The following is a 12,856-nucleotide window of genomic DNA, read 5'->3' on the forward strand; positions in this document are numbered from 1 at the left end:
CCCCCAATTGCTCCTGCATCCTTGAGGACAAGACAGTATTTGAAATTAATGTTTACATTCCTACTGACCAGAGCCTGGCCCATGGTAGGCACCAGAAAGCTGTCTATTAAAATGATGGGCTAATTGTTTACCTAGGATGTGTACAAAAGGGCTTCAGAGGCTTAAAGTTTACCAATTCAAGGAATTATGACTCTTAGTGCTAATAGTCCCTCTACCCCTTTATCATCTTTTCCCACCTTACCCAGAGGGGTGAGAACTGAAAGAAGCAGCAGGAAGGGAAATCAGGTCCTTGCTGGCTTCAGCCCGCTCACATTTGAGAGGACTTTCCTCACTGCAGTGCCCAAGGGAAGAATCAGAAACTTGAAGCATGGAAGGGTCCTTAAAGTCCATCTAGTCTAATTCTCTCAGAGTAGGACCCCCTTTGCAGCCCCCAAAAATGGCCACATAACCATGCTAGTGGAGGATGGGGAAGCCTGGCATGATACAGTCCACGGGGTTGCAGAGAGTCGGATGTGACTTAGCGACTGGACAATATCAGCCATGCTTGAATACTCCCATTGACAAGGATCTCATTACCTACTGAGAGCCCATCATGATATAGCTCTCCCTTACAAAAGCAGGAATATGCCTCCTTCAACTTTCCAGCCCTGGGTCACCCTCTGTGCTAACACCTGGTAGCACCCAGGAGCCAACCTAGTGAGGGATGTTCTTTCACCAAGGGTTCCTGCACCTAACCCCTCCCTCTCATCCCACCTGTGCAGACTCCCTGAGGGCAGGGGAGGCAAGGTGGCTCTTTCCTTTTGCTTTTATCCCAGAGCCAGCTCCAGCACAGGCAGACCTGCAGGGGCAGCCAAGACCTGCAGTGCATTCCCTCCCCTACTCGGGCCAGCGTCTGGGGTTGGAAGGAGGTCAGTGCTGTCAGGTGGAGCAGGCGAGGGGGGCTCACCAAGGCAGGTAAAAGCAGTCTGGTAGGCAGTGAAGCTCATCCAACAGAATATGGCCTGGCGGGAGGGGTGGGGGCTCTGGGTCAGGGGGCCTATGTCCAGGGCATCCCCTCGGTGCAGAGCTCGCAGGTTGGTCCTAGGGTGGGAGTGAGGAAGGTGCACACATGCTTCCTTATTCCCAGCTCTGGGCCAGCCTCTGGCTGAACTAGTCTAACCCACAGCCACGGGCAGGGAAGCCCAGGGCTGTGGGAGCCCAGTGGAGCCTACTAATCCAGCCTGGGAGATCAGGGAGGGCTTCCCAGAGGAGGTGATGCTTGAGTTGAGTTTTAAAGGATGAATAAGAGTAAGTTGGTATGGGGTGGGGCAGGGATCAAAGGAGACAAATTAAAACAGAAGACTCAACCTGAGCCAAGTCAGGAAAGTGAGACACAATAGTAGGGATAGAAAATGACTTGCAGCTCAGCCACCAGGGCAGGAGGCCAGGTTCCAGGTAGGCAGAGGCTTGAGAGCCTTAGCCACCTGACAGGAAGAGCCGACTCATTGGAAAAGACTGATGCTGGGAAAGATTGAAGGCAGGAGAAGAAGGTGACAGAGGACGAGACGGTTGGAAGGCATCATTGACTCAATGGGCATGAGTTTGAGGAAACTCTGGGAGTTGATGAAGGACAGGAAAGCCTGTGTGCTGCAGTCCCTGGGGTTGCAAAGAGTTAGACATGACTTAGCAACTGAACAACAACAACAGGTAGCGCCAACCCAGTAAGAAAAGATCCTGGAGCAGGAACCCTGAGGCCTGATCAATGTAAAGCACGGGGACCAGCTCCCTGCTAAGTCCCTGGCCCTCCCCTTCCCACTCACCCTACTCCTAGCCAGAACCTTCTCTCCTTCTCTGCTCACACTTCTTCAGTGCTCCTTACCATTCACCATGAAAGGGCAAGGTAGGCGGCTTGGCATTCAATATCCCACAAGAATCTCTCCGGTGCCCCAGGCGCCAGCCGGCCCGCCCCCTCGCCCACACTCACACTTGCTCTTGCTCACGCAGCTCCTCCCGCCCATGGCACCCTGCCTCCCTCATCTCCCAGTAGGACGCCAGCTCTCCCAGGTAACCCCTCCTCAGAGGACAAACTCCACACTTCAGCCCTTCATCAGCCATGCCCTGCATTACTCACAGACGTTTCTCCAACCAGACAGGGACACCCCACCTTCTCCACCCACCGCAGGGCAGCTGGCCTCAGGGACAGCTCGGTCCTGCAGGCATTCTCCTTCCCTCTAGTCCCAAGATTTTCCCCTCCTGGGTCAGGAGTCCTGCAGGCCTGACCTCTCCCCGACATCTGTATCAGGGGGTGTCAGAGCCTGCTACTGACCTGTGTGTCACCAGTGAGTGGACCAGCATGAGGAAGGTGAGCAAGCAAGACAGGACCAAGGCCGAGATGTAGCAAACTGGAAAGCCGAAAAGGAGCAAAGTGGCAGGTCAGGGCCTGGGGCGGGTCTCCTGGGTAATCTCTGAACTGCTGTTGAGGGACGGCTGGGTGGGAGTTACCCCCACCCCACGGCCACACTGAGCGGAGGCCTCTCGTCACTTTCCCTGTTCTCAGATCAAGTGTAAGTCGACAACTTCAGTTGGCCCATACTGCCAGGTGACATCTGATAGCCAGGATGGGAGAGGCCAGCTCTGAGGCTGCAGACCTGGCCCTCACCCTGGTCTTGCTGCTTCCACTGCTGTGTGGCTCCCAGTGAGGGACTCCATGGGGGTCTGCCTGGTGTCTGCCTCCAGCTCCATGACCTCCTGGCTCTGAGGCATCAGGAGACCATTCCATTGCCCAGCCTCAGCTTGTCCATACCAGGCACACCACTGGGCTGCCCATCTCCCAGCATGTTGTGAACCCTAAAATCCCATCAAGGCCTGCATTAGTGGCCTTGGTTCAGAGCACAGAAGATACAAGCACCCATCAGTGTGACCTGAGTCCATCAGAATGAGGGACATAACCGCTGCTACCCATCTCCTCCTCAACTCCCCATCCACCCTGGCCAGGAGTTCCTTGTATCAGCAGCAACTGGGAGAAAACGCATGGTGTACTGTGAACAAGCCGGGTCTTTAAGCATAGCAGAGCTGCAACCCTTCCACCCTATATCCACAGCCAGTCTCACTCAGTACCCTCAGAACAATCCCACAGGAGAGGCCCTGGGAGACGTGGGACCCACAAAGAAGCTGAGACTCAGAGCTGGTGGGCTTGACCCACCAGCCACACCACTTGGAAGTTATGGAGCAGGTTGTGCAATCTTTCGATCTAGGATAAGCCTGGGAGGTGTGCACCCTGATCTCATTAGTCATCTGAGGGGAGTGTTCCTGGTTCCCATCAGAGACTCAGGAGGGGAGCAAACACACATGGGAGAGGAAAGCACTGGGTCCGTGCAGCCACAGATACCGGAGATGTGGGTCTTATCACTGACAGCATATTAGGATCACCTGGAGCTTTTCGGTTCCCATGGCCCAGGGTCTTCCAGTGGCCCAGAGGTTAAGAATCTGCCTTGCAATGCGGGAGACACGGGTTTGATTCCTGGTCGGGGAACTAGGATCCCACATGCTGCAGGGCAACTAAGCCCACGTGCCACAGCTACTGAGCCTGTACATCACAACTGGAAAGCCGGAGTGCCACAAGGAAAGGTCCTGACTACTGAAACTAAGACCCCACGCAGCTAAAAGAATAATTTCAAAAATTCCCATAGCCCAAGCTACACCCCAGAGCAATTTAGTCAGAATTTCTGGGCAGGGGACCCAGACCTTAGCTTTAGGAAAGCAATCCCAATAATTCCAACCTGCACTCAGGGTTGAGAACCACTGAACTGTTTGTTTGTTTTTTCGAAGTCAGAGCCTTAATGATTTCTTTGTGTCAACAGTTGATTGAAATCCATCAGGCCAACCATCATGTGTAAAGTGCCTGCTACAAGTGGTTCTAAACTCAGTCTTATATTTGAATCATGGAGAAGGCTTGTCCAATCACAGAGGCTGGGCCCTACCCTCCAGGTTTCTGAAGTCTGACTAGAGCCTTGGGATTTCTTAAAAGTTACCAGGTGATTCTCAGGCACAGACAGGAGCGAGGATGACCGCTACAGAAACCTGGGGCCACTGTGCCTGCTCCTGGTTCAGTCGTGCAAGGAGGCAGAGGGGACCCCTTTACTGAACATGAGGCTAGAAGAAAGCCCTGGGCATGCACAGCTCTGCTCCGCTCTGTCTAGAGCCCTGCCCCCCTAGAGCCAACATGGTGCCAGCAAAGATACACTCTGGACTGTCTCTGCCAGGAGGCAAGGAGTTTGCCTGCGGAGCCTGCCAAGGTGAGCGAATAGGTTAACTGAGGGGAAGAGTTATCTGACTCTGACCCCCAGCCTGGCCTTGGTCTCCAGGTGTCTACCTCTCACTCCTCTCTCCCTCAGTTGGTTCCCTTCTAATCCTGGTACTCATAAAATCTTCCTGCTCTTCACTTCCTCTGGAACTCTGCACCTTCCCCTTTCCGGGCCCGGGTTTTGTGGATCAGTCTGTCTCCCACACCTGATCAGGAGTCTCGAGGACAAAGATGCCTTTAGAGCTTCAACACCCATCTTACAGGTAGGGAGACTGAGATCCAAAGGAGTAAACGGCTTGTCCAGGACACACAGCTGGTAAGTGATGGAGCACAAATTCTAATCTAGCTGGCTTGACTCAGAGTGTGAGCTTTCTGTGAAAGATGCTGGGCTTATGGTCCAGGTGTTGGGTGGGTAGCCCTAAAACAGGCTCTCAAAGCTCAGAAGACATTAGCTTCTTAGGCTGAGAACAGACCAAAGGGCCTCAGATCTCATCTCAGTTCTACCCCTGGTTTGCCTTGTGCTTAGGGCATATCCCTAAACCTCTTGGGCCTCAGTTTGCCTTGTCTGTGAGCTAGAAAGGTAAACACTGATCTACTTAACCCCTGCTTCCAAGGAGATTCAGAGTGGGAGCATTTAGGCTTGGAAACTGCAGCATGTGATTCTAAGTATCAAGTGTGTTGTGTAGAAACCAAATCCCCTGTCCTAGACATGTCTGCCTCTTGATTTCCTGCTCTGTAAGACGAGATCAATGATGCTGACCCAACAGGGCTGCTGTGAGCAAGGTCTGAGCTTGGATACGGACTGATAAGGGTCATGTCTGCTCCTGCCTGTGGCTCAGATTGCAACCAACTTGGAAAATCTTGGAGATGTCATTTTCAGCCCATCCAGAGCTTGTACCTATGGGCTTCAGCCTCAGTTCCAGGACAGATTCTGGTAGGGGAGCAGATGCACTCAGGAAAGTGGTGGTTCAGGGAAGGAAGCAGTCACTGCACACACTTCTGCCCACCCCTATTCCCTCCCTGATGGTCTTGGTAAGGAAGAGCGGCAGAGCAGTCATACCTCCACCTGCAATAATGGCAGCCTAAGCTCCGACCATCACATGTTACTCCTCAGGAGCCAGGGTGCCTGTGCCAGCCAGGGACTCCCTAGCCAGAAGAGTGTAGGCCACATGACATCTGACCACCAGGCCCTGTCTTAAGGTGGTGGATAGTCCCAGCCTGGGTATTAGGAGACTTTATTCTTCTCTTGGCTCTATTTCTGCCTGGCTGTACAACCTCAGACCAGTTCTTCCCCCTGTGTCAAGTAAGGATGTGTCTCAGTCTCCAGCATAGGGCTGTGGAGATGAGGTACAGGGTAACAGGGCGAAGGGCGAGAGGAGGCATCAGACCACAGAATTGGCAGGGGGCAGCTGGTATAGTTTCGGAGCCCAGGAGCTCATTGTCAAGGGAAGGAAGGAGAAAGGAGGTGCCTTGAGGAGAGGATTGGGAAGAGAGCACATTCACCCTTCTTGACCCCACCCACCTGCCATAGGATTAGCTCAGAATCCTGGTCTGCCATCCTGACACACTGCCCCCTTGCCTGCTTCCCTCAGAGCCCACGGCTGTCCCCTCAGCTCACACACTCCATGCCCTCCTCCACTTCCACCCCTGCAGAGCAGGGCAAAGTTGCTGGGGGTAGGGGTGGGGGTGGAGGTGAGGGATCCCACACAAGCTGACAGGGGCCCAGTGAGATGACCCCTTCAGGGCTCAGAGATCCGGAACTGGAAGCTCCAGCCTCCCAATTTGTAGATGAGGCAGCCAAGACTCAGAGAGGGGATGCCCAAGGCACCCAACGTGTCCGTGGCTCCTGGGACAGAGCTCAGGCATCCCAGCTTGGGTCCCCACTGCAGCGCCTTGGGGGCTCCTGGGAGGCCTCACCTTCTAGAGCCCACAGGTGGTGCTTCACCAGCTCCACCACCTCCTGCTTGTCCTCTGAGAGCACGATCCCAAAGCCGGCCAGCAGGTAGGAGACGTCCGTGGTGATCCCCGCCCTCACCTTCTGGATGGTGGGTACCACACCCACTAGCAGCAGCAGGGCCACCTGGAAGAACCCCGAAATTAGGATGGCAGGGCCTGGCTGTGCTCACACCAGGCACTCCCATCCCAGGAGAAGTGTTTTCTGAGACTTCAGGAGATAAACTCCAGCAGCCCATGGGCTGCAGCCACATGCCCGTCACTCATCACAATGTTCTTATCTGTCTCTGAGAGCAGCATCCTCAAGCCTCTAATCAGCATGTTACAGATACGACTTTAACCTCATAGACCCCAGACATGCTTTCAAGCAACACAAGTGCACGTGTGCATCTCTGAATCGTCTATCTAAATTTAGTATATGAAATTTCCAGTTTTTCCATGTTGGAGAAAGCAAAGTGTCCCCTAAATGAGCACAGGCATTCAAGCTAGGCAGACCTGGATTCGAATTTTGGCTACTCTGAGATACTGGCTGTAGGAACAAGACCAAGTCAAATTCATCTCTCAGCCTCAATTTCCTCCATCTGTGAAAGGGAGAAGACTCATACCTACCTCCCAGGATTTTCCATTTTTTTTGTCTCTTTTATGGGGAGGGATGGTGGTGGTGGTGGGGATTTATCAAACATACATTATTTCACTAAATCTTCCCGACTGAAAGGAAATAATTCTATTTCCTCCATTTCACAGCCGAACTAGTGGGTTCAGGGATGTTGAGTAACTTGTCCAACATCACTTGAGGTAAATAAAGGAGTGAGGATTTAAATCTATGTTTATATGACTCCAGAACTCATGCTCTGACGCTGTGTGAGCCCAACAAGGGTTAGTATCCCCTCCCTTCTGGGTAGGCCAGCATTCCCAAGATGGCCAGAAGCAAGAGGATAGGATTGTGGGTGGGGCTCTTGGAGAGTTGAGCCTAAGTCATCTCAGGGTTGGGGGTTGGGAACAGGGGTCCAGAGGCAAATGGCATGACAGAGGCAGGACATACCTGGTAGATGGCCGTCCCTGTCAGGGTGACTGAAAGCACCAGCTTCAGGGGGAGTCGGAATCCTGCAGTCCCCAAAAGGAGGGGTATGGTGAACCCCAGCACCACCCAGGCCCCGGAGCCCCCTCCCGCCCAAAGGACCCAGGGATAGGACCAGGGCTCACAGAATCCTGGACCACCAAGGCCAGTCAGGGCCTTCCCCTTGTCTCCTGACGACAATGGTACTAAAGGTAGGAGCTGGCCTTCTACAGCAGCTGTTCTGTGCGGATGAGAGGTGAGGTCACCCGTCACTCTTGACCTCAGCTCCCCACCCCATACCTCGCTGTGGAATGTAGATGGAGTGTCTGAAGTAGATCCAGGCCTGGGACACGAAGCCATGCTTGCAGGTGTGGGAGCTGAGGAAAGACCCAGGCAGGGGGCAGCTCTCAGGAGAAGCTCCTGCCCCGAGCCTGGGCCCCAGGGTCTGGTTGATTCTTCAACTCTGCCCCACCATGGGGCCCAGTGCCAACCTCCCAAACAAACCTGCCTGCCCAGGCCTGTCCCCCAGCCCAAAGGATGTGCCTGGAACCTCACCTGCTTTTCAGCTTCTTCTGGCAAAGGAGGGTCCTCAGATATTCTTCAGAGTAGCTGATCTGCAGCCCCTGTGGGGACAAAGGACAAGAAGGTGGGACCTGTCTTGAGCCATCCCTGGGGCCCTGGCTCAGGGTACCTTGCTGGGCAGCCAGTAGGTGCTCCATACAAACCTCTTGGGTGTGGTAGAGTATAGATAAAGGGCACCTTGTGGGGATAAGGGCCCCCCAAAGCTGCCCTCCCCTCCTCCTTAAATAAAAGACTAATCCGTCTCCTAGCTAAGAACTCTCAATGCTGGCAAGTCTTTCCTAAGGGCTGTTTCTAACCCTCCCCTGCTTTGCTCAGTCTCTTCACATCACTGCCTTCCTCCTGGCCCTCTGGCCTTTGCTAGCTGAGACGGGGGCTAAAGGGATACTATGTCCCACGAGTTTATCCCTGACCAGGACATAGGCTGGGCCGTTTTGGGTCAGATGCCCCAGGCCTCTCCTACTCCAGGGAGATCACAAGGGTGACCTGATTTGTCTAAGCCACATTCCAGGCCTTAAGCTGCCTGCCAAGTGGCAGAGGCCCACAGTAAGATGCGGTGAGCCCCTGGCCCCTGATCATTTGGAAAATATAGGCCAAGTCACCCATTGCCATGGGAACCCTGGGATCCAGGGCAGGTGTGGATCAGCTCAAAGAATGACTGTGTCCTTTGAGGATTAAAACTCTTTGACCAAGGGCCAAAGAGGATTTTATTTCTCCTAAGACTTCCCAAGAGGAAAGGCGTGCAATGGAAGGAGAGGCTGAGAAGATCCCCAGGAGAGGAGGGAAGGGCCTGAGCAAGGCAGAGACGTGCCGGTGTATCCTGGGGAGCTGCTCCCCTCCTCTGAGCATCTGGAGAGCAGTAGTGACAAGTACTGAGGACCCTACTGCTACCCTGTGAACGTGAAACCTGCAGTCAAGTGGGCCAGCCGGGGATCCAGGGCCACCCTGGAGACACTGAGCCCACCCGCCTCTTCTCCCCCATGGGGACCTCACTCCTTCTCTGGTTTCAATCCCAGCCCCTCTGTTGAGCTCCAGGCCCAGGGTCCAGCTGCCTGCCAGACCCCTCGGCACCACACACGCACAGCTGTACATCGTCCCCCGCACACCTGCTCTCATCCAGGGCATCTCGCCAGGAACTGGCGCCACCACCCACCCACTGTCTGTCCTGGATGCCACCCTTCAAGCCTTTCCTTCAACCTCCCCATCTGCAGAGCAACCAGCCTTTTGCATCTCTGTGGGGTAGTTTCCCTCCTCCCCCTCTCTCACCAAGAAAAACCTTGACCCCTCCTCCACCCATGCTCTGGGATTGCAATTCTCACACCACACTGTAAGTATATTTCTGTATCCATTGCCCCCAGCACGCTGGGAGCCCCGGAAGTCCAACACAGGTCACCCAGCTGAGTCTATAGCCCCAGCCCAGGACCTGGCATAGGATAGATGCTTGGAGAATGGAGAATATGATTGCTGTATCTTGTAAGAATTTTCCCTTGCCATGACATATTCATCCACACACACACCTACCCAAAACTTCAGAAATATTTGCTGTGTCTACCATGTCTACCATCTCTACCATGATGCTGGGAAAGTTTGAAGGCAGGAGGAGAAGGAGGTGATAGAGGATGGGACGGTTGGATGGCATCACTGTGTCAATGGACATGAGTTTGAGCAAACTCTGGGAAATGATGAAGGACAGGGAAACCTGGCGAGCTGCAGCCCATGCAGTCAGTCAGACACACTGAACGACTGAACAGTAACTCATGTGCTAAGACCTGCCCGATGCTGCAAATCATGCAAGAATGAAACATGCAGCCCATCTCTGCAACTCACACTCTTTGCTATGCCTGCAATGCCTTTCTTTTTCTCTCCCTATGCCAGATCTTCCCTGTCCTTCACCCCCTGCCGTCTACTTCCTCCAGGAAGCCCTCCAAGCACGACTTAGTTCTTCCAGCCCTCCCCTTTATCCAAAGTTATCCAACCTAGGGTTGATGTAATTCAGGTGCTCCCTGAATCATGTCAGCATCTGCAGAGCTTCTATTAGGCCCAAGGCCCTGGCCTGTCTCATTTCTCCAGTTAGATCCTCTGTGTTCCAGAAATACAGCTATGAGTTCCCTGTCTTCCAGCCCACTTCTCCTTTGTTGAGTCCCCACTCTGCAAACAGCTCGGTGCCCCAGGCATCCTGGGTGCCAGCCGAGGGCCTGGCTTGGCCTTTGCTTGGGGAAGGACAACTCACCAGTTCCTCAGTGACTCAGCAAATGTTTTCTGAGTACCTGCTATGTTCTAGGCCCTACACCAAGCATGACCACATGTAGGAGACCAAAAGACCTGGGTGAGTCCAAGGTGTCTTGAGTGTTGAGTACAAGCCCACCCCAGCCCTGCGCCTTTACCTTGGAACCCGTGGCTGCCCCATGACTGAAGCTTCTCACCAGCTGCACCGGGTACCAAAGGCTCAGGAATCCGAGACCCAGAAGGAGAGGCAGCGAGGCTAACAGGGAGTAGTACTTGTAGATCTGGAGGGACGGACAAACACCAAGACACATCTACCTTCTGCCTCCTTTCCCCAATCAAAGCCTGAGATTCATTTCCCTTCCCAGCTCACAGGGGCCCCTGAAGGTGATCGAGGGTGCGTGGGAAGGCTGCTGGTTCTATCACTATCCTACAACCTAGGCCACTCGGTACCGACTCCTACTTCTTCTCAGGACCCCCAGAGGTGCTGGCCCCTCCTCCAGGCCCCTAGACTCCCCAGGCCCTTTCAGGAGCCAAAGGGAGGATGTTTTGTGAGTCCCTCCTACCCTCCCCAGGGAACTGCCGTGGGACCTGAAACAGGAGACAGCCAACTTCTATGTCCCTCTGTTCCTGGTGCTTTGACACTGGCCTGTTTTTGTTTTTTTTTTCCTATTACAGTTTGCAACCTGAGCAACTGCGAAGAATATGCCCTGCCTCCCGGGGCTGAGGCCCTCCTAGGGTTGAACATGGATGCATTTATTTGTTAATGCCATATGTTTTTACTGAGAGCTTAGTATGTGCCAGGTCCTGGCTGGTGAAAAAGACCAACCAAGTCCTTACTCTCATAGGAACCACCTAAGCTTCAACTCTACCCTGAGGGATTCGTGTTATCAGCTCCATTGTGGGAGTGGGGTGGAGTGGGTGGGGGAACCTGAGCCTCAGAAAGGTGATAAGGTGTTCTCAAAGAACCTGGCACCACTTGGCATCATTGCATATATTTGCTTGTTTGACTGTGTGTCCCCTTCCGGAAAAGGCAGCTCTTGCGATGCCAGGGACTTCATCAGTCTTATTCACAGCTCTACTCAGGGCCTAGAAATGCCCCTGGGACAGAGAATATACTCAAATATGTTTGTGGAATGAACTAAGGAAGGAAGGGATAAAGCTAGATTCAAACCCTGGTTGTCTGACTATGTAGGCTACACTCACACCCTTTGGGCTCTGGACCAGGCAGCTTCACACCCTAACCAAGCCCAGTGAACCAGGGTCTGAGGTTGTGGAATTCTCTTTTTAGCCCTCTGAGACCATCCCCCAACTCAGTGCCTGCATTCTGCAGCTCTCTTCCCTCCTTCTCCAGCCCGGCCAAGGGAAGTCTGGGCAATTAATAATGGGGAGATTTCAGGGTTCCTCTCCCTCCTTCTCTGCCCATTCCCTCCCTTCCCCCTCCCAGACAGGAAGCTCCTTGAGGGCAGGCCTGGCTGCCTCTCCCACAGAAGGGCCGAGCTTGGAATGAGTACATGGCTAAAGGCATGAATCCCGTGCCCAGTAGAAGGCAGCAGGGAAGCATGTAGACAGAGACGAAAGGAGCCTCGCCAGCTGAAGCAGCTCCCCCAAGCAGCACTGTCCCGGGTTGTCCCGAGTCCGTGGTTACCTTGGGTGACTCGGGACACTCTGCCCTTTGCCAGACCTGGACCCCCAGATGAGCCCAGGACAGCAGGCTACCGAGCAAGTGGGCAGCTCCATGTCTGACGGTGGCACAGGCAGCCAGCGGATAGTAGAGGGCAGGGTAATAGAGCAGAGCCAGTATCTTCCACGGCCCTGGAAGGCAAGACAGGCAGAGAGACACACGATGGAGGAGCAGAGGTAGGGCCTGGGTCCTGCCCATCCCCTCTTCTCTCCCGTCTCTATCTCCCCAGGCCCTCAGCTGATTCAATAGGCAACAGCCCTGCATTCAAGCCAGGCTCTTGACTAGGATCACCTCCGTGATCTTGGGCAAGTTACCTCTTGAAGTCTCAGCTTCCCCATCTGTAAAATGGAAATAAGAGAGCATATTAGCCAAGATCAAAGGAGAAGGTATGTGTAGAGTGCATAGCACCGTGCCTGAGTTAGTACTAAATAAATTCAGCTACTATTTATTAGTGTTCCCATCTCTGACCCTTGGCCTCCACCACTGTAGAATGGAGCTAATATCTGCACTTTGTGGAGTCGTTGTGAGGATCAGATGACCTAAAGAGGCCAGTTTGGAGGGCGGTGGCTCCTCTGGATGGTGGCTGTGCTTTCTACCACCACTTCCTTAAGCCCAGATCAACTCTCCAGGCCCCCTCCCTATTGCCCTCCCCACGCTCCTTCATGTTTACATGGGACTAGGCTGTCTGGGGTCTGAGGGACTCAGCCTTTGCCCCCTCACCCAGGGGAGCAGAGTTTGTACAGGAGCCAAGAGAGCAGCATTGACCCAAGGATGGAGTGACAAGATTCCAGGCACTGTGGTGGGGCAGTTGGCGAGGGTGATGGGACAGTGTCTTCTGGCCAACGGCTCATGACTAGGATCAGGAGCCCCAGTGCTCGGGAGTCCTACCCGCCCGCTGCCGTCCATCCAGCCCGGAGCGTGAGCCATGCTGGATACCTCGGCTGGGTGGTGAGGCGATGCTCAGGAAAGGCAGCGGGTCCTCGGTGGGGAGCAGCAGGCACAGGGAGCTGAAGAGGACCATGAAGACGGCGGCAGGCACGGTCCGGGGCCTGTCTCCAGCCAGGAAATCCACAGGGCT

The 12,856-nt window shown here is 54.1% G+C and overlaps 1 protein-coding gene across 5 annotated transcripts in view; it reads right to left on the bottom strand.

Annotated features, from left to right (window-relative positions):
- The window catches only part of STRA6 (signaling receptor and transporter of retinol STRA6), a 29,715-nt gene that overhangs the window by 3,264 nt on the left and 13,595 nt on the right, over positions 1-12,856 (bottom strand). For all 5 annotated transcript variants that reach the window (XM_040257226.1, XM_040257223.1, XM_040257225.1 and 2 more), the window contains exons 5-14: positions 12,715-12,854; positions 12,093-12,116; positions 11,743-11,909; positions 10,256-10,378; positions 7,848-7,915; positions 7,593-7,669; positions 7,278-7,339; positions 6,200-6,362; positions 2,306-2,381; positions 947-1,080 (exon numbers count right to left, since the gene is read on the bottom strand). In XM_040257226.1, the coding sequence (XP_040113160.1) occupies positions 947-1,080; positions 2,306-2,381; positions 6,200-6,362; positions 7,278-7,339; positions 7,593-7,669; positions 7,848-7,915; positions 10,256-10,378; positions 11,743-11,909; positions 12,093-12,116; positions 12,715-12,854 (1,034 nt within the window). The remainder of the gene's footprint in view (positions 1-946; positions 1,081-2,305; positions 2,382-6,199; positions 6,363-7,277; positions 7,340-7,592; positions 7,670-7,847; positions 7,916-10,255; positions 10,379-11,742; positions 11,910-12,092; positions 12,117-12,714; positions 12,855-12,856) is intronic.

This window comes from Oryx dammah, unplaced genomic scaffold (assembly GCF_014754425.2).
Source record: "Oryx dammah isolate SB20612 unplaced genomic scaffold, SCBI_Odam_1.1 HiC_scaffold_16, whole genome shotgun sequence".
NCBI lineage: Eukaryota > Metazoa > Chordata > Mammalia > Artiodactyla > Bovidae > Oryx > Oryx dammah.